General features: G+C 48.1%; 1 protein-coding gene and 1 long non-coding RNA gene across 2 annotated transcripts in view; both read left to right on the top strand.

The window, feature by feature from the left end:
- The window catches only part of LOC119406468 (venom serine carboxypeptidase-like), a 45,055-nt gene that overhangs the window by 17,839 nt on the left and 6,443 nt on the right, over positions 1 to 20,773 (top strand). Inside the window, exons 3-4 of the mRNA XM_037673216.2 lie at positions 1,533 to 1,674; positions 5,639 to 5,831. Coding sequence (XP_037529144.2) covers positions 1,533 to 1,674; positions 5,639 to 5,831 — 335 coding nt within the window. The remainder of the gene's footprint in view (positions 1 to 1,532; positions 1,675 to 5,638; positions 5,832 to 20,773) is intronic.
- On the top strand, positions 19,300 to 19,880 carry LOC125760326 (uncharacterized). The gene is made up of 4 exons (XR_007417869.1): positions 19,300 to 19,363; positions 19,436 to 19,501; positions 19,579 to 19,680; positions 19,755 to 19,880. It is a non-coding gene; the product is annotated as an uncharacterized LOC125760326 (long non-coding RNA).

Raw genomic sequence — 20,773 nt, forward strand, 5'->3', positions numbered from 1 at the left:
GCAAGTGCGCAGTGCTCCACCCTTAACGATGCCATGGTGTCATAGAGTTTCCTAAAATTAACTAGAGGGGACCCTGGCACTGCGATCGTTCAGCCACTATGAGAATGATGGCTAGTACACGGATTTGCCTAATCTTCGTGCTTACGGCTTCGAACGCACTGTTGGCTTTGTTTATTGCTGTGTTTTGGCGTTTGTTTCGGATAAAAGAATGGACAGTTGTGAACTTCGCGACTAGATTTGAATTGGTGAGACTAAAAAGGTTAAAGTGGTGAAGTGGAACTGCTGACTTTTGCTGAATTTTGTCTTGGGACAAAGTGGATGCAGGCGACGCGGAGCCAAACGGAGCCGAAAGAACGATGTTTAGACAGATCCGTGTACTACCCATCATTCCCATGCTGGCTGAAGCGCCATGCGTTGCAGCTCCCATAGACACTAGCGCCAGAGTTCCCTCTAGTGTATCTATAGGAAACTCTATGTGAGGTGTAGCCTACACAGCCGCTACTCGGGACTGACATACGCCTGCGTCATCATTTTCTGATATCACGTCATCACCATCCTGAACTTTTATCCCGCAAAAGAGAAGGCTTTTTCAAGTATACTGCTCTACTTCGCAACGCTTTTCACATGGCCGTTGCAAAATCGGACGTAATCAATGATTCAGTGCGATTGGCGTTTGTTTGACTAGCACGGTGGATTACGGATGGGCAGACGACCCAGCTTCCGGCGTGACGTCACACACGTGTGCGCACGCGGGCGAGTGACGTCACAGAAACCCGCGCACGAGTGATGTCGACGCTGCGCAAAAGTACACCGTATAAACAGAAACAAACACGAATAAAAATGCTACAGATGCTCCGACAACGGGATTTGAACTCTGGACCTGCAATAGCAAGGCGCGATACTACATCCAGTATACACCAGGGTTGCATGTCTGGATCAGGCCACATAGAATGCCTTTAGGAATATACCGCGTGCAAGCAAGCGCGTTCCGACGCGTGGCGCGTTTTCCGCGAAGATTGTGGTTTCCTCAAAAATTAACTTCGTGCAGGCCAGTGCGTTGAGAAGCTTGGTGCGTTATCACAGCTGATGGAGTGCTGTCGAGTTGGCATTATGCTATTGGCATTAACTACGATAAATAACGCTGGTCAGTCAATATGTCCTGTATTTTCGTGTTGTGCCTTCGAACTATCCAAAGTATCATGATCCGTGCATTGACGGCAAGCGATGCTAAGGCCGCTGAGCCATGCTTGTCATTAAAGTGCAAATTAAAGTGCAATCTCTGGTACCATTGTATAGGATGACTAATCGGTCGGAAGTTAGTCGTGTGACCTGTGAGACCTGTGAGTCATAGGTTTCAAAAAAACAAAAGAAGAGGTCAGGATCTACTGTGCAGGCGTGAGCCAGATCATCACGTCATTACCCTCAAAGGTATAGCGGCTGGTAACCTTTCCCCAATTAGCGTCGTTGCAAAAGCTTCAGTGGCCTAAAAAGCGAAACAAAGACATAACTTATAACCTTCTCGTTCGTCTTAGCTGTTTCCACTCCCAGCGTGACTCAGGTAGCAATGGGCAGCTGGAGATTGCGGACAGTCAATGTGTTATTCATATGCGTGTACATTTTGTGCGGATGTGACGGGAATCCAACGCGAGATCCGTGCCTCTACCTCCAGAATCAGTAAGCTATCAATGCGCCTACACTTCATGAGGACGTCACACCATTTGGTGCACTCTGTTTGTCCCAAAAGAGTAATGATCGTTTCTGTTGCTTCTTTTTTGTTGTTTAAAAACTCGGTGGTCGCACCTTTGAAGTCATTTGAACAATTATATATACCACGCTGGTAAACCATCGCGCAATACGCGACATAGAAATATCAGAAGCGCAGTGTCAGAAAGCAAGAAAAGCGTGCAAGCCACGCTTTTTCTACTTACAGCCGCTGTGGCCAAACATACGTCTCCAGACATTCTAAATCATTCTGTGGAGTCCACAGTAGCTAAAGCAGTGCGTAACCTCCAGTTGCATGGACTGTTATCTGCGTTAAGGCCTTTAAATAGGGTTCTTAGACTCATTTTTCTCGAATCTAGCGTAAGAACAATCACTGGGAACATGAGTGAACTTCAGTAGGAAATGGAGAACTGAAGTGATGAGGAATTGTCATACAGAGAACGCCGCCTCTGTTTTCTTCCCTACCGCAGAACATCGATCATCATCTCTTCGTCGTGCCCACCAGCCTAACTCCAATATCACCATCCTCTCCTCGTTACTTCCTTCCCTTCTTTGGACACAAGCTTGCTCTTGTCCTTCACCTTTAAGAGTTGGCGAGAGCGAGCAACGAGCACTGCACAGCACTGCTGAGGAAGTCGGTTGCCGCCCTGACAAAAACAAGTCCTCTTCGTCAAGCCGAAACTTGTTCTCGCCTTGACGAGTAGAACTGGATAGCACAATGGGTCCCCGTTCGCATTTCCTTCTCAATCGCCAGCCTGGCTTCGCGTTCTCGGTGGACACCTCAGCCATGTAACAACGAAAGGAACATCTGTGAACCTAACGTAGATCCTTTCAAACTATCTCGGAACCCCTACTGTAAGTAAAGTTCCGAACTGCCCACTACGCCATAATTGTTCCTTGTGCCAATTCGCAAAGTACACACTACGCGTCCGTATGGCAACTTTGTTGATTCTGTCGCTCATGATGATTGTTATTTTGCCTGAGCGCTTTGTCAAGGGTAGGCCTTGAAAACGCCCACTCGCTGCGCAGTTCATACGCTTTGACGCCTGGTGAAATTTTACATTTCTGCCACGCACTATAACACTCGCATCACACTCGCATATAATTTGCATCACACTCGCATATAAATTTTTTTCCGGAACATTCTGAAGCCCTGGCTCCGGGCCTTGCGGTGCAACACCTGCTTGCCACGCGGAAGGCCTTCGTTCGGTTCCCACTCGAACCGATTATTTTTATTATAATTTATTTACATCTATTTCGATTTTTTGCTCACAACCAACCACGCCGACGCCGACAAGGGAGTTTCTGCAGAACGAACTCTTTAACGCTGTCGCGTTAAAAGGTTGGCTCCAGCGCGATTGCCTGTTCAACTACCTCTCGTCACTTCAAGCCTCAGTGGGTGCGATAAATGACCTTTGCATGCAGTATTTTTTCTCATGAATCATGAAAGAACCAAATAATAAAAATTGGCCGCGTATCTGCGTGCTCCGCTGCAAATGCCGTATGAAGACGATAGAGGAGGCACTGCGTGAGATATGGACGCCATCTGGCAATACGTCGGGAAACATGAGCTTGTGCAGAGGGTTTCCTTCTTCCGTGGCAGAGGGCGTTCGTCGGCGCGCATATGGCATTTTCAGCGCAGCCGCATTTTCAGCGCAGCTTAAAAAAACAAGGGTCTTTAGAATTGCGTATCTATGTATTTCCTATTAAAGGAACACACCACCTAATACTTACCTAGTGATGTTGCACCTCAGATATGCGTAATATTTACTTTTTGATCGACAACGTTCACAAGTATGAACAGCCATACCAGTTCAAGATCGGTGGGCGGTAAGCAAGTGGTTCAACTTAGGCCGGGTCGCTGAATCGGGTGACAGGCAGACAGAGACAGGCAGATAGGCCAAAATTTCTGCGTTTAAATTCCCCAAGAAAGACTATCGTCTTTAAAAGAGATATACCGACTTCAATGTCGCGACCTTCCCCAATACCGTAAAGCTCCTCGGTTCCTCAGAGGAAGTATAGGACCGGTAGCGTTGCCTTGCCTACAGCTTTTATTTTTATTCCTCCTTCCCCGATGCGATTGTGTTAACTCTTTAAACTTGACGCATAATAAAGATACCCGCGAGTATGAAGTCTACAACGATTACACAACGCCCAGGTTAACCGATCTTCTTGCTTGACGACGTATAAAAGGGCGTGCATAGCTACATTAACATGCGTGATAACAGACAAAAAATAATGGTCATGTAGGCATTCGTTAAGGGCATTCCCTGGAACGGTTATGGCTGTCTATAGAAAAATTAGTGCGATGGAGGTGCCCTGCTATATAAAAACGACGTAGTACATGACGTAGGGCTACGTGTTTAGGCAGTATCAATAACGCGTGTAGCTATAATCATTGAATTTAATTCGCATTCATACCATCCCAAAAAACAACCATATTGTTTTTTGGCACGAAAGCCCTCAAAACCGCTTTGAGTAATCACATTCCCCCCATTATTTATTGTCAGACTGATTCTCCAACAATTATTTCTCTTGGTATTGCTCGATATCTAAAATACATTTACTGTTCAGCTGGACAATGTGAGATACTCAAGAAAAACACAGTGATTGCTTTTAGCCTTTCCTGAATAACTTGCCGATTTACGGCCTGGCAAAACGATTACTGTCAAGGTTAACGGCAAAGCATGCCTTTTACAGCCCCAAAAGACCTTTCTTTTCATCTGTTATACAAACTACAGAAAATTACAAGTTTATTTGCGACCGTGGCGGATGCATTTTAATGCAGGCGAAATTATAGAGGCCCGTGTACTCAGATTTAGGCGCACGAACACCAGGTCGTCGAGATTCCCATAACCCTCCACTTCGGCGACCTTCATAATCTGTGGGTACTGGGCTTGCTGCGTCCCGTCCGTAGTTAAAGCAAGGGCGACGGAGGCTTCAACTCACAACAAACAACAACCATTGATTTAACGCTACGCTGCATACGGCGGGGTCGGTCCAGGGACACGAGACAGCGAGGCGGTGACCATGATCTCCGGCAGCAGCAATCGGCCAGCGCGGGTGGCAGCATCCGTCCTTCCTGGCCGCCAAGGCACCTCTACCTCTGTCGGTGTCGAAGTCATCGTGGCCTTTCAGGACCTGCTCTGCCTCCGCGTCGCCGCCGACCACTTCTCTGTCGCGCTTGAGATCGGGTTCCCCCCGGCTCCTTTCCGTACCACCACCGTCGACCTATTCCTCCTCCTCGGCGACCTCTTCCTTGCCGCACTCAGGCTCGCGCTCTTGCGTCGGCGTGCACTCTTTCCAAACCGGGGCCGCCAACCACCGTTCGCCGTCCAAGCCTGGGACAACCACGCCCCTTGCCTCGCAGTAGGCTGCCGATTTTCTATCTCGCCGCGCCGCGCAGAATATGGCTGTTGCTATGTCAATGCGTTCCACTGCCTCGAGAAGATTGTTCAGTGCTGCCCCCATCCTTGCTGGCAGCAGACGTGGCCGATTACTCTTTGGGCGTCAGATGTAGGGTTCGTGGCCGTCCGCCCCAAGGAACGCCGTCAGAGACTGCTGGGGAACTTTAATCGCATTTATTAGTTAAAACAAACTTGAACCGTTAGGCAAAATGAGAGCACAACTTCCGGCCCCTAACCTTGGCCCCTGCCGGGCGGACGCCGCGTGCACGAACACTCCCCGCGACAGTCTGTCGGCCACTCCCGCATGGCTGTCCACGGTCCCTTCTTTTAGCTTGCTGCTGGGGCTTGGAACATGCGCACTGCCGTCGGATCATGCCTCGTGTCGTAGCCATTGGGGCGAGGGGGTTTATCGGCGGCGATTCCCACAAATCATACCGCAGTTTCCGGACGTAAAACCCCAACATATAATATAACAAGGTTATTTGCTTGTTTTTGCTGCCTCATTTCAGCATAACTCCGGACGATCTTGTGCTGCGAGCAACTAGCGACCGTGTGAGTTCCAGAAGACTGAAGATAATTAGGCAAAGCAGCCGTGTGTGCTTGCCGGAGCCCTGCGACAAGCTGGAAGCCTATTCTGGATTTATTCCAGTTGACAGCGAAAGCGATTCGTCGTATTTGTTCTTCTTGCACATCAAGTCACCAGTGAGCGTTTTCTTTTTCTTCGCTTCTTCTTTGTTCATTCGTTCTTATGCATACTAGAAAGGTATGCTTAGTGAGCTCAAACTCGCATGTGGATGGTTGTAAAACAAAAAGAACAATGCATCACGCGCCTCTATTTCTAAAGCGTCGAACTACAGCATGCACATTGGACACATCCACTATGACGTGCGCAGCGAAACACAGCGAAATACTTGGCAGTGTGAAACAATTCATACACATCAAGCCAGGTGGTAAAGTTTCGTTTGCTTTTTAACAGGCCAGCGAGTACACTCTTCAGTTCAGCAGCAGTCACAACGTTGCTTTGTGGCAAACTATTACATACATATATTCTCGGTGCTGTTATAAAGCAGTAAGAAAATACTCATTTTTTTTCTGAAGTTAAACATTGTAAATCCTTTCGTATGAGCAGCGCCCTCAAGTATCGCAGAAAAAAATTAAGGCCAGAGTCTTTAGAATTACAGCGATCGCCCGTCGGAATGTTCGTATTTGTAGCCAACCCACGTCTGGCGGTGCTCCCATGACCACGGCGGCATTCGCTTAGACAGCGTTTCCGCTGTTTTATGCGCACTTCGGATTATCTGTACATCTTTTTTTTCTTCCTATTTACTCACTCCTATAGTCAGATACAACTTAAAAAGCCCGGAGAGGCCCCGCCCAGATAACCGAAGCGCGGCAGCCGATCCACTCCGCTACTAAAGAAATAGTCCCGCTCGTGCACTCGGCAATCTACTCTGAAGGCGGAGTCACCGGCCGTCTGGCTCATGACGTCATTGCGGAGTGCACACCTATTGGTTCAGGCTTGTGTGCATCCGCCTTTGAAGAGGAAACGCCGCGGACTTCTAAAATTATATCCGACTATAGATACGTGTGCTTTTTTCCTACCCTTTGGCGGGCTTATTTCTTTCTCAATAAAAGTAAGACTGAGGAAGCTTTCCTCTAAGAAATCCTCATGGTTTTCCTTGTAGCGTCGCGCTACAAAAGGGTGATTGTCGGTTTCCCTTTCTTGACCCTTCCACCACCGTGCGGGAATCCGCAGAACCGATTCGCAAAAGTAAGGCTACTTTTGGCCTTCGAGCTGTGAAAGCCTATTTCTTTCCGCGATCGGAATAAACTTCCCACAGAATCATTAGATGTGCCTTCTGCCTTGGTCAAGGAGCGCGGAGCATGAGCACATCTTTAGTACACGTGCTCCTTGACATTATATGCGTTCTGTGAGTCCAAAACATTTACGTTCCCTTCCTCGTTACACTCACGTAGCCTGTGTAATTCGGAGGTTGCAGGTTCGAATCCCACAGACAGAAAATGCGCTTTTTTTTTCTCCGCTTCCTTCGAATTTATGTCATAATTATCAAAATACAGTAAAAAACAACAAATAATGTCTGCTGTACTTTCTTTGGCATAATTGTATGTTGGCATCATTTGGTTGTGTCTAACAGATCTTATGTCTCGTCCCGGCAGACATAATGCCTTTAGGAAGGTTCAGATTCAAGGTCCAGTTGCCATCTCGTGCGCAGGTCACGTGCCACGTGACACCCTCTGGAGAAAATAGTGTTCCACACCCGCCGCCTTGGCTTTGAGAGTCTGTGGCTAACATTGCCAGGAATTAAAGAAACATAAGATAACTAAGAAAGTGGAGAGGTAAGCGCCTTCCATCGTAGTTCACTTGGTAGCCCATCGGACGCGTATTTCGAAGGTTGTGAAAAAACTACTACTCATTTTGTACCACAGACTCTATTCCATCCGTACATGCTGTACGTAAATGTCTCTGTGCACGTGTTTATGTATAAAAGTTTATTATTATTATTATTATTATTATTATTATTATTATTATTATTATTATTATTATTATTATTATTATTATTATTATTATTATTATTATTATTATTAAAGTCGAGTAGAAGTCCATGTCTTTGCTGCCATGTGTTTCTTGTCCGTTTACAGCCCAAGGTAGTTAGCACATCCAGTGCTGTCACACCGAAAATGTCATGTGCGAATGCATTAAGCGCTTAAAAGCGCCCCAATCCTGTGGCCTAGATGACATCCCCTCCGTCGTACTAAAAGCTTATGGCAGTATATTTGTCCCAGTGTTGACTACGATAACTGTCCGAACACTTCCACATTTCCTATCATGTGGCGAAGTGCTCCTGTTTTTGCACCGTTTAAAAACTAATGCCTCTAGTTGTCGTCCCATTTCTCTTATCTGTGCTACATCAAGGATCTTTGATCTGGCTCGTCGTAACTTATTTCTTTTGGTGCGAAAAGCCCGTTGATTTCGAATCAACACGGATTTCTCACTGGTCGCTCAGCTATCACAAATCTTGCTAGTTTCCTGACGCAGATCCGACGCCTGCACTTCGTAAAGGTCAGGTTAGCACCATTTACTGCGACCTTATCCCGGGTTTTGACGTAGATGTTCATTCGCTGCTTATGGATAAGCACTTCGATGCACTTCGATGTTGACTCGACAGTTGTGATTGTCCTGCATAGTTATTATGCTGCATATTCATCTTATGCTGCCGTAAATGGCCAAACGTCGCCTTTCCTAGTCGGGTCCCTCAGGGGTCAATATTAGACCCTCTGTTCTTTTTAATTTTTGTTCATGACGTTTCTTTCGCCATTTGGAATTTGCTTTTCATTCTGTATGCTGGCAACACCGATATATTTGAACAAATTGTGTTAACAACTGCCGAATGCTGCAGTCAGACTTGTTTTCTTTGCTTTTTTTAACGGTGCAAAGCAATAACCTCTCCTCGAATACTGATAAGACAAAACCCCTGAGGTTCACTCTCAAAATTTCTAGCGGGTCATTTTCATACTCAGTTAAGTCTGTATCGTTAAATTAGGGTTCGCTGGATAAATGATCTCGATGTTCTCGTTGATGGCACATTAAACTTCTCTGCTGAGACTAAGCGTGTCCTTATGCGGGGCCTTTGTTCTCTCAGTTTTGTTTGCACCATGTCTAGAGAAATCAATCCACCTATATTCATGCGCAAATCGTACACCGCAATATGCGTTCCCCAACTACAACATGCGCCTGTGATCTGGAATGGCATCTCTAAATACAGCAGTAACACCAATGAGCGTGTTCAGAGAAAATCCCTATGCATATGAAACAATCACTTCTCTAGAAAAGACTCTGGATCTTGATCTGGTACAGTTGTGATTATTGCCATTGCTATTATTGCATGCTGACGAGCAGCACCGCTTGCCGCCCGCTTCTTCTTTCGCCTTGTGTGCAGCACGGCGTTTACCGCCAACATTTTCCCGCGGTAGACTCAACATCCTCCCGGGGCCGCGGTGTGGTCGCTTGCCTTTGAGAGATACATCCCATATGAGCGACATGCCTGATTTTCTGTCTGTTTGGGAAGGCGATCTTGAAATACCTTGCGATGCCGTCTCCGCCTGGAAACGCCTCGACCAGTCTGCCGAACTTCCACTGCAGCGCTGGCGCGTTCTCGTCATTGACACTCACGAAGTCACAAACGCGCAGTCGGGACGAAGACACTCGCTCGCAGTGATGATCCGAGCGCGCGAGAAGCGAACACTCGTTCTCGCAGTTCACACGCCTTCACGAGTCTTGCGTGATGGAAACAGGCAAACAGCCGGCTGTTCTTGCTCGCAGCCGCACGACGCGCTTGCTGGTTAAGTGCGGCGGTGTGAGCGCCCGTGCATTCTCGGTTTCCAGACAGAGTGGCGTTAGAGGGCGGTCACGTACTGCCACGCCTCGTTGATCCTGAGATGTGAATCAGAGGCAACGTGCAATGTGAAGGGCAGACAGAGTATGAAGTTGCTATACCGGCTTTTTCCACAACTCCTCAACGTCAGGTGGAAGAGTCTCATCCCAAAGGATGTCCCGGCACCATAGCCGCTCGCATTTTTCCTCCTCTGAAGGCGTGGCTAGGCAGTAACACTTCACGTGTTTCGGGATGCCGCAAAAGGGACACACAGCCTGTACAGGTCTTGAAGAGACAACTGAGGACGATCGCCGTGTTTCCAGGGCAACGGCGGACGGTAAATGAGCCGATGGTATGATGTCCGTTGCTTTGCGGTTTGCTGATGATCTCCGTGGGGTGGTTTTCTCACGTCAATTTTGACTCTGCTCCCGACTTTCCACTTGAATTTGAATGAACTTCAGGATAGCCTTCACTTCTCTCGATTGCACTCCGAGTCCGCGACGTCTGGGTCGGTCTTCGTGCGCTTGCGGTACAGAATCGCCAGGTCCTCCGGTAATGAGCGCATCAACACTCGGTGCAAAACCACCTGCTCGGCAGACGGCATGCCAAGGCTATCCAAACAACCGGTTTCTAACTGGATTTGCTCATACACGTTACACAGCCTTGATATTTGCGATGATGACTCGATCCGTTCAATGGCAAGCAGGCTGTCTCTGTGTTCATCAATGAGATCCTTTCGGCCATACCGTTCGGTGAGTACCTTAAAGGCGATATTGTAGTTCTCTCAGTCACGTGTATTCATTCCATGGCCCGCTTCGTAGCGTCGGTCAAGTAAGTCTTCAAGCACTTAATCTTTTCGATGGCTTTCAGATTGCGGCGCCTGTGAATGGTCCCCTCGTAGTGCTCCCAGAAACCCGACCACCCACGGTTCTAGCTGCTGAAGGCGGGTACTTGAAGCTTCGGCAAGGCGTCTTGCAGGCCAAGTGCTCGTGGCCTACTGCGTTCGGCGCAGGTTTTGCCGGTGATGTCCGAGTGGGTAGCTCCCACTGAATTTCTGGATTCAGCAGAACTTGACGCTCTTCGCGCTGCACTTTGTGTAGTCAACCGCGAACAGCCTCAACGATGGTCAATCTTCTACGATTCGAAGGCAGCCTCAACCTTTGCTATCAGCCCTGCGACAGGGACCGTACGAGCAGTTGGTCTTCGAGGTTAGATATCTCCTCCATACTTCGTTAGAGAAAGGACACCGCGTGATATTTCAGTGGCTGCCAAGTCATTGCGGCCTGATAGGCAATGAACACGCCGAAAATGCCGCTCGATCAGCTCTTCAAGGTGACAGGCTCAAGACAATACCCCTATCAAGGACGGATGCTCCTAGCCAACTTCGAGCGGCAGCACAAGAAATGACTTCCTCCACTTGTAATACAGCAAGCAGACTGCACAACCACCACCGCCACTGCCTGACCACTTTACGTCTTCAGACACCTACGGGACTACGCCGAAACGATGCTACTCTGCTTTGCCGTTTATGGCTCAGAGTGGCTTTCACAAAGTCATTCTTCTTTCGAATCGAAATGGCTGACAACCAGTTTTGTGACAACTGTGGTAGCAAGAAGACACTACAGCACATCTGCGAGTGTCCTCGCTACAATGCGCAGAGAAAATCACTCGCAGTTGTTCTAACTCGCATAGATCCCACGCCGACGACGGCAGAAACCATTCTGGAATGTCGTCCTGAGAAGTCATCGCGGGTGAAGGCGACGAAGGCAGTGCTCAACTTCTTGAAGGCATCAGACTTGCACCGGCGGTTATCGACTAAGGACGTTAGCATGACTGTGAGATGTGTGTGACTTTTTGTGCGTGCGTGCTCTCCTTCTCTCTCTTTATCTTTATATCTCTCCCATTCCTTCCCCCAGTGTAGGGTAGCATACCGGTCCTTATAGACTGGTTAACATCCCTGCCTTTCCTTTCTCTTCTATTCCTTCCTTGCTTCACTAGTCGTCGCATGCCTCCACTGGTTGGCTTTAATGACGGTAGGACCAACCGATGCACACGCTTTCAGCGCCGACCGAAGCCTGCTGACGGCCTTTTCGATCTTCTCGTGGTACTCCAGAGCGCCCACAATATCCTTGTGAAGCTCCTCACCGTCAACGGCGTCGGCGATCTGTTTGTCCAGTTCGGCAAGAGCGGAGCCCTTGTCGTGAAGCCCGTCGATGATTTTCTGCAGGTCGGCAGACGACGGTAGAGAGCCTTGCAGGGGGGATCTCGCTGGCCTCCGAAAGGAGCCGGGTAGTGGCATCGCGAAGGACGCCTCGATGCCTGCGTAACTTGTCCATCCTTGGTATGGTATCGGTGGCAGGATGTCGGCCTTATCCAGAATTTGGGTACCACTATTGTAGAGACAGAGAAGAGACCGACACCCGCGTTGCCGTGGTTTGCACACTTCTTTTCTTTTTTTACAGCGAAAGCTGTTATGAGATCATTTCACCGGCCGTTTTTGGCGCCGTAGTTGTCCGCCGCCGCCGCCGCCGCCGCTGCCGCCGCCGCCGCCGCTGCCGCCGCCGCCGCCGCCGCCGCCGGTGTCCGTAACCAGTATCGCTCGAAATAAGAAAAAAAACTAAATAAGAAAAAAATTCCAGGATGGAACGAGGTTCGAACCTGGGTCCTCTGCGTGGGAGCCCAGTATTCAACCTCTGAGCCATGCCGGTGCTTGAAACTGCTTTGCTAAAAGGTCCTATACAGGCTTCATGTCGGGAAGGAACCACATTAGCGTATGCAATATAGCGTGGTAGATGAGTAAAATAAGCACCAAGCGTAGCACAACGCGAATTCTGTAACCAGGCGTCACACAATGCGAATTGCGCAACGAGTAGGTTGTTGAATGCTTCCAGCCCATTACAAAGGGCTCTGCAATATTTCTTCATCGTCATCAGGCACAACATCAACAAAGTGCGCATAATGTCTTACATGCGTTTAGCAGGTACCAACGCTCTCCGTAGAATCACGAAAAATGGCACAGTGCCTGCTGCCCTACTTCTGAAAAATTACAATGATTTATAGCGTAGTGGGTTCCTCGCAAGCGCACTTGTATTGTTTGCCAAGGAAGCACATAAGCGCATGATCCACTTCCTCGGGGTCTCAGTAAAATTACAATGATTTATAGCGTTGTGGGTTCCTCGCAAGTGCACTTGTATTGGTTGCCAAGGAAGCCCATAAGCGCATGATTCATTTCCTCGAGGTCTCAGTAAAGTTCTTCGCCCCCCCCCCCCCGTCTCTCTCCCACGTCAACGTATGTTATACAGCATGACGGGAGAGGGAAATAGCAACCGGGCGTCACCCAATGCAAATTATATAACTGGTTGGCCGTTTAGAGATTCCAACCCAGGGCTGAGGCATAATTCTTCATCGTCATCAGTCGTCGCGTCAACAAAGTGCACATAATGCCTTACAGACGTGTAGTTGGTGCCTCGCTTCTCCGCAGAATGACGAATAATGGCTTATTAGGTGCTTCCCAATTTCACAAAAATTGTGATTTATGGCGTAGTGGGTACCTTTCTAGTGTACTTGTATTGTAGCCCCAAGAGAGCTTAAAACGGGCTCTAGAAACGCCGCTCTTCCAGCTTTCGCTGTGACTGTGCTGCGGTTTCAGCGCAGGCCTGGCGTTTTTTAAATGCGAAGCATTTCTTAGCGAACTTCTGCGACTTTGACCGTATCTATCTATCTATCTATCTATCTATCTATCTAGCCGCCTACGACTTTGTGCTCTCCTGGTCGCTTGGTTAATCGAATGTGCACCAAAATTGGTATGGCGTAACATGACTGTATGACGAACATAAATGACAAGTCATAACATGAAAATCATGACACGAATGTCATGTACAGCATGATTTACATACTACACTCATGGTGCGCTGGCGGCCGTTTCGCTAGCTTGATATACACCAAAATTGGTATCTTGTGACGTGACTGTGTGACGAACATAAATAACACGAGTTAACATGAAAATCATGACACGCATGTCATGTACAGCATGACTTACGTGCCACGCTCATGGTGCGCTGGCGGCCGTTTCGCTAGCTTTATATACACCAAAATTGCTATCTTGCGACGTGACCGTGTGACGAACATAAATAATACGAGTTATCATGAAAATCATGACACGCATGTCATGTACAGCATGACTTACGTGCCACGCTCATGAGGCGCTGGCGGCCGTTTCGCTAGATTGATATGCACCGAAATTGGTATCTTGTGACGTCACCGTGTGACGAACATAAATAACACGAGTTATCATGAAAATCACGACACGCATGTCATGTACAGCATGACTTACGTGCCACGCTCATGGTGCGCTGGCGGCCGTTTCGCTAGATTGATACACACCAAATTGGTATCTTGCGACGTGACCGTGTGACGAACATAAATAGCACGAGTTATCATGAAAATCATGACACGCATGTCATGTACAGCATGACTTACGTGACACGCTCATGGTGCGCTGGCGGCCGTTTCGCTAGCTTGATATACACCAATATTGGTCTTTTACGACGGGACCGTGTGACGAACATAAATAACACGAGTTATCATGAAAATCATGACACGCATGTCATGCACAGCATGACTTACGTGCCACGCTCATGGGGCGCTGGCGGCCGTTTCGCTAGATTGATACACACCAAAATTGGTATCTTGCGACGTGACCGTGTGACGAACATAAATAACACGAGTTATCATGAAAATCATGACACGCATGTCATGCACGGCATGACTTACCTGCCACGCTCATGGGGCGCTGGCGGCCGTTTCGCTAGATTGATATACACCGATATTGGTCTCTTACGACGTGACCGTGTGACGAACACAAATAACACGAGTTATCATGAAAATCATGGCACGCATGTCATGCACGGCATGACTTACCTGCCACGCTCATGGGGCGCTGGCGGCCGTTTCGCTAGATTGATATACACCAAAATTGGTATCTTGCGACGTGACCGTGTGACGAACAAATAACACGAGTTATCATGAAAATCATGACACGCATGTCATGTACAGCATGACTTACGTGCCACGCTCATGGCGCGCTGGTGGCTGTTTCGCAAGCTTGATCTACCCCGATATTGGTCTTGCGCGACGTGACTGTGTGACGAACATAAATAATAGGAGTTAACATGAAAACCATGACACGCATTTTCCTCAATGACATACAAGACGATGTATGCAGCTCTTTTTTTATTGCGTGCTCATGAGCAGCCCCGCCTTCCACCCGCTGTGTCGCGCCTCTTGTGCGCGGCAGAGCGTTTCCTGTCAACGTTTGCCCGCGACAGACTCAACATCTATCATTTCACTGCCCATGAAACTGCTGATCGGTTTTTTTTTGTGCCTACGCTGAACTGCTAAGTTTTACCACCTTGCGAATTCCTCGTAATGTAACAACACAGCATAAACCGTTTCATGTACCTGCCTGCATCTGCTAGGGAGCCTACATGTGCACCCCTCCGTGCCTCCGAACGGAGGCGCGCGCATGGAGGCTCCCAAACCTCTGCCAACACTCAACCATCCACATGATACAAACTGTTTCTAATGCATATTTGGATCTCGATGTTTTAGGGGCGTAGCTCCTCTTAGTCTAACCTTGTCACGTCTCCGTTGTCCGGCGTAAACGGATCTCCCGTATGATGCAATAGATGGCGCTGTCTCATACAAGTACATACGAACTGCAGTTCAGGGACGATATTCTAGATGGCGCTGTACACAATCTGTGTCTAAAGTCCCTAAAACTTCGTAAAGTAGCGACATACGTGCATGAGAGCGCGCCTCCTCTCTTTTCTCCCTCCCCTGCCCTCTCCGAGGCTGACGCCGTGTCGGTATTGGCCAACGGCCGTCACGTGGTACCGCTCGGAGAGCTCGTGTGTTTGTAGCCGCTCGCGACTGCCATCTTTGCTCTCGAAGCGCGGACTCGCTGGTACTCACCGCGTGTGTTTTATGGATGCGCACTTTCCATTCCGCGTGCGTTGTGCTCTGAGATTCCTTGCACACAAATCCGGCGTCACGGTTGCTTGCCATGGGCTTCTGCTGCGCTTTCGGATGCCGAAACAAATCAAGTGATGGCAAGAAGCTGTTTATGATACCGTCTGGGAAGCGCAACGAGTTGCGAAGAAAAGCTTGGCTACACCGAATCGGCAGGGAGAACTTTCGGCCGACGTTTTCGGCGCGACTATGCGAGGTAAGTTCCTATCCTCTCACTATAAGTATTCGTCGAGGTTCGCGCAAATCGCTGCGTGCTATGATGCTGTAGGCACGCCTCAGTTAATTGTCCAGTACGTCGCTATTCCTCACACGTTTTATCACTGCTTTTGCGGGGTCTGTACTAAGTTTATTTTTTCCCAAGATTATATGGTTACGTTTTCTGCTTGACGCGATGCACCCACAGGTTTGAGCTCGCGGTATAGGTTTGTGCGCCTAGCATGGCACGCTGACTACGGAGGCACGCCGATCGAAAATGTGATTACGAAACTGCAGAGATTCGGCGCAGTTATTTTGGAGAAACAAAGCTGCAGTGCGAAAGCTCACATTAGGAGTGGTACTCTCTGTTTGTTTTTGTTTCGTGCTCGGTTTTTTCCCGGAGCAAATAGCTTTCTCTGGCTCTTTTACGTCGACACATCTGCCGGTGGACTTGCGATAGAAGGTAGGTAGGCAAAGCGTGCGTGCCCAACCGAGTCGCGGGGTGCGTTCATCGTTTAGGAGCCTCACGTGTACGTGTTATTTAGCTCGAAGGTTTACGTGCCATTTCGTGTGGAGGTTTATATCCGCGAGTGGCTGTCCGCCTCGGTGGAGCAGAAGTTGTGGTGCTCGGCTGCTGACCCGAAGGTTGCGACCGACCGCGGCGGTCACATTTCATTGGAGGCGAAATGCTTGTGGCCAGTGTGCCGTGCGCTGTCAATGCTCGTTAAAGAACACCAGGTGGTCAAAATTTCCGGAGCCCTCCACTACGGCGTCTCTCATAATCATATCGTGGTATTGGGACGTAAAACCCCAGATGATAATATTATCCGTGAGTGGACCTATCGCGAAGGAAACGTTTACGGTGGCAGGCTAGTTTATTCGTTCGCTTGCTCGTTCATTGAGCACTGAGTATAGTTCGCATGTCAAGTACGTCTATGGGGCGCACTTGCGCGCTATGGTTGGTGCGTCTAATCTCTTAACAAAACAACCAACGCTGTCTAAATGTATGAACTGGAAATGATGTACACCTTCTGGCGCATTCTTCTTTCACTGAAGCTCCGAGCTGCTGCTTGCACTGACAGTCATTGCTCTCATCACATATCTTTTTTTTACATGGCAAATCTTGCCGGAGCGCTATCTTGCATTCGCTTTTCGTTCATTCTAAAGTGCTGTTAAGATAAATACTAACATGAGCAGCAATGCATAATGCGTAGTATAAATGAAATTAATCTTTCTAGGACCACTTTTCCGAGGACCAGTTTGAGCCTCTATTTCTGAGCAAGTTCGGAATAAAGAAGCTAAGACCTGGTGCTGTACCAAGTATATTCAGACGCCGGACTTTACCTAAAGCCAGGAAGCCACCTTTGGAACGTAAGGATGGTAGTCCTAAAATACTGCTGTCTGAACTTTTCTTTTTTATGTACACTAACCAATTTTTTGGCACCTTTCTACAATTCAGGCGCTCTACTGCCGAGAAATGCATGTTCATCAGATACCCCGACGTTGAAAGGTACTTGCATGTTCATGGTATTTATTCAGCTTTAGGTATTAACTACATTATTAAGGCGAAAGCCTCTGATGCCTTCTCAAACGCGAAAATTGACCGGCGTCGGCGCCAACACGAGTGATGCAGAAAATCATCGTGACGCGCTGACGTCACCACATGACTTCATGATGACATCTCAAATACCGTAAATTTGGGATGTCATCATGGCATCACGTAAAGTCACGTGATGACGTCATCACGTGACATCGTCCCTTGGTGGAATGTGGGCTGATCACGGAGGCAGTGCGATGATCCGTGAGCGGCCCAACGATCACGGAGGCAGTGTAAAGCGACGATGTACGTCGCCAATTTTGGGGATCTGTGACGTGATGTGATGACGTCAGCACGTGATGCCTTTTTGCATCACTCGTGTACACGCCGACTGTGAATTTTCGTGTTTGATGAAGCATCTAAGGCTTTCGCCTTAATATGTTGGCCAATCCCGGAGACAGTGTAAGGGGAAGCGCACTATGCTGATGCCCTAAGAGGCATCATATGACGTCATCATTTGACATCACATGGCGATGCCACCCTCGAGAGACGTAATGCTTGACTTGGTGACGTTATTTCATGACGTCATCTTTGATATCGGCACGTGACGGTAACATTGCAAGCAACGTAATGTTTCACAGGATGTCATCACGCGACCTGTTGCGTGATGACGTCATCGCGTCATGATTTCCTACGTAACGTCACCACTTGATCCCATGGGTTTTTGTACCATCGTATGGTAACGCCGGATTTTTCGCTTCACTGGCAATAAAATGCTTTCCCACGTGTAAATAACCCCCTGAGCAGATTGTAGTGGTGGTTTTCTACAGGTCCGCTAGACATCCGCATTCGCAGGATCGGGACGGTATATGCGTATTTATGCTCTTGCTTCGCAGCCTATTCAGCACATCACATGCAGGCCTGCTAAACTCGGTACAGGTCACGTGTTCAAGTACCCATTTCGTAGCCGTGGTTCAAAATGAACGCAAGCTTTCGGTCGGTTTCAAGGATTGACCTCATGCACATGTTTTGTAAAAATATTGGAACATTTGCACCAATGAATATGGTCTATTTGTTGTTTTAGTCACTTAACGTTCTTATGTACTTCCAGCGTCTTCATCTGGTAGCGGTATTATCGTGGGTTGCTGCAACTTGCAGGGTGAGTATGGTGCTACAAATAATTTATTCGTAGGAAAGTCTTCGACTGCCCTTTCGCACCTTGTTTTATGGGAAATGCAGCTCTCGAAGCCAATGCCAACAATGCGGGTGTTTGCCTTCTGCTTGCGGCTGCTGCACATCTTGACTGTAAGGTGCCATTGCTACTTTGTGCATACGTGGCGTACCACTTATGCGGCATGTTTTTTTTATGCCTACAGCATCCCCCAGCAGCTCAGGTTACCTGGACAAGCTACACTCAACAACTGCCTCGTCTCAAAGGGGTAAGAGGCGTATAAAGCAAGTTGTAGATGCTGTGTAGCTGGTAGCAATGGCATAATATGCAGCAGCTCTTTACAAGCTTGCTACAGAGTTGCAACACAATTATGCAAGTCACTGCATTTCCTGTATGCGCCACACAATCTTGCAGGTCAACAGATGCTTTCAGAAAATGCGCCTCCTAGTACTAACGAGACGCTTGCGGCAGACACCGATTGTGAGTTTACGCTGCCTACGCTGTAGCACTCATATGCAGCTTTATTAATCAACGTCTGTTTTTCATGTACTGAGCAGCCCTAGCATCCAGTCCGGACAACGTGGATGATCTGTATGAGGAACTGCCTGAGTACGCAGCGCATAATGCTTTTTCGCGTAGGTGTTGTCAGCAATTTCGGCTTCTGAAAGTCTCTTTCACACAATTAATTGCCTGTTTGTTTCACATTTTCAGTCATTCCAACATCCGGCGATGAGTCTGTGTCAAGCTCCTTTCCGCAGGGTTTGTACTTAATATTATGCGACATTGAAGTAGTAGAGTTGCGTGCATCGTCTAAGAACTACTTATTTTGCTGTGTCCCGAACAGCTTCACAAGTCAGTGAGCACGCAGGCGCCGACCTTCTGCTGAAAGCTGCAGCCCATGTCGCAGGTAAATTTTCATTGCTGTTTCGTGCAGCCATTGTCTAGCTCTGACTAAACTGCATGGTGTCTTTGTCAACAGCATCCTCAACCAGCGCAGGCATTCTGAGCAGAGCTGACTCACAAGCTGTAACATCTGAAAACAGAGGTAAGCTGTAGTCCTTTGAATTTTGCATCCCTGGCACGAATTGCCACCGAAGTTAATTCACACAGTTTTATTTGCAGCTACCCCGACTGTTTCCTACGCTTCTGAACGTTTGGAAGGAGCATGTCATAGTTCAGGGCAACCAAAGAAAATGGACCCTGAAACTTCCACTTTTATCGTTGGTATGCATCACTTGTGTTTTCTTCCATGCTACAGTTTTATTTACCGCAGATATCTAATGTTGTTTTATTCGTAGATCCAACAAATAAACTGAGAGAGAGCCCACCAGTACAAGTCCCTTCGGACGGTAGATACCTTTCACCGGATGCTGTAACTGCTCTCCACGAGAGGATACGGGAATTGGAAAACAAGCTCCTACGTACGCAGAGAAGCCTGGCACTTACACAGCAACAGAAGAAGAAAGTATTGCAAGAAAAGAGCAACCTCCAGAAGCAAATTAATCACTTTTTAGCCCCTGACCAGTTGCAGTCCTTAGAAAGGTCATCAAATGGAAAGCAGCGTTGGTCACCGAGCACTATACAGAAAGCCCTAAAAGTTAGACTGTCGTGTGGTGCCCGCGGATATGCCGTTGTGAAGGAACTTTGCACACCTCTTCCAGCTGAACGCACATTACAAAGGCACTTAGAAAAGAACAAATTTTCTCCAGGTGTGCTTCATGACATTCTGCACTGCCTTTCTCTGAAAGTAAGTGGATGCGGCACTGTTTATAACAAATTGACTTTTATATCTGAATATCCGCTTTCATTTTTCAGGTTAAGGTTATGGATGACCACGAGCGGCATGCAGTCCTAATGTTCGACGAGATTCAACTAACAACAGGTCTTGCTCTTGATCAGTCAACCGGCGTGGTAGTTGGCAGACCTACGATACATTTAGCTGATGGGACGCTGCCAGAAGACACTCTGGCTACGCATGGACTAGTGTTCATGCTAGGTGGTGTGACCACGCGCTGGAAGCAGACAGTGGCCTATCACTTCACAGGGAACTCTTTTAGTTCTAGTGCTGTGAAGAATGTCTTCCTCGACATAATTGAAAAGTGCGAAAAAACTTCTATTTACGTAGACGCAGTGGTCAGCGATATGGCCGGTGGTAACCAGGCCCTTTGGAAAGAGTTTGGCATAATTGTCGGCAAGCACTGCAAAGCATCTGTCTCCAGCCCGCACCCATCTGATGCAAGTCGCAGGTTGTATTTCATAGCAGATGTTACGCATCTCTTGAAGAACCTTCGCAATCATTTTACAAGAGGGCAATCAT

The sequence above is a fragment of the Rhipicephalus sanguineus genome, chromosome 10, assembly GCF_013339695.2.
Source record: "Rhipicephalus sanguineus isolate Rsan-2018 chromosome 10, BIME_Rsan_1.4, whole genome shotgun sequence".
NCBI lineage: Eukaryota > Metazoa > Arthropoda > Arachnida > Ixodida > Ixodidae > Rhipicephalus > Rhipicephalus sanguineus.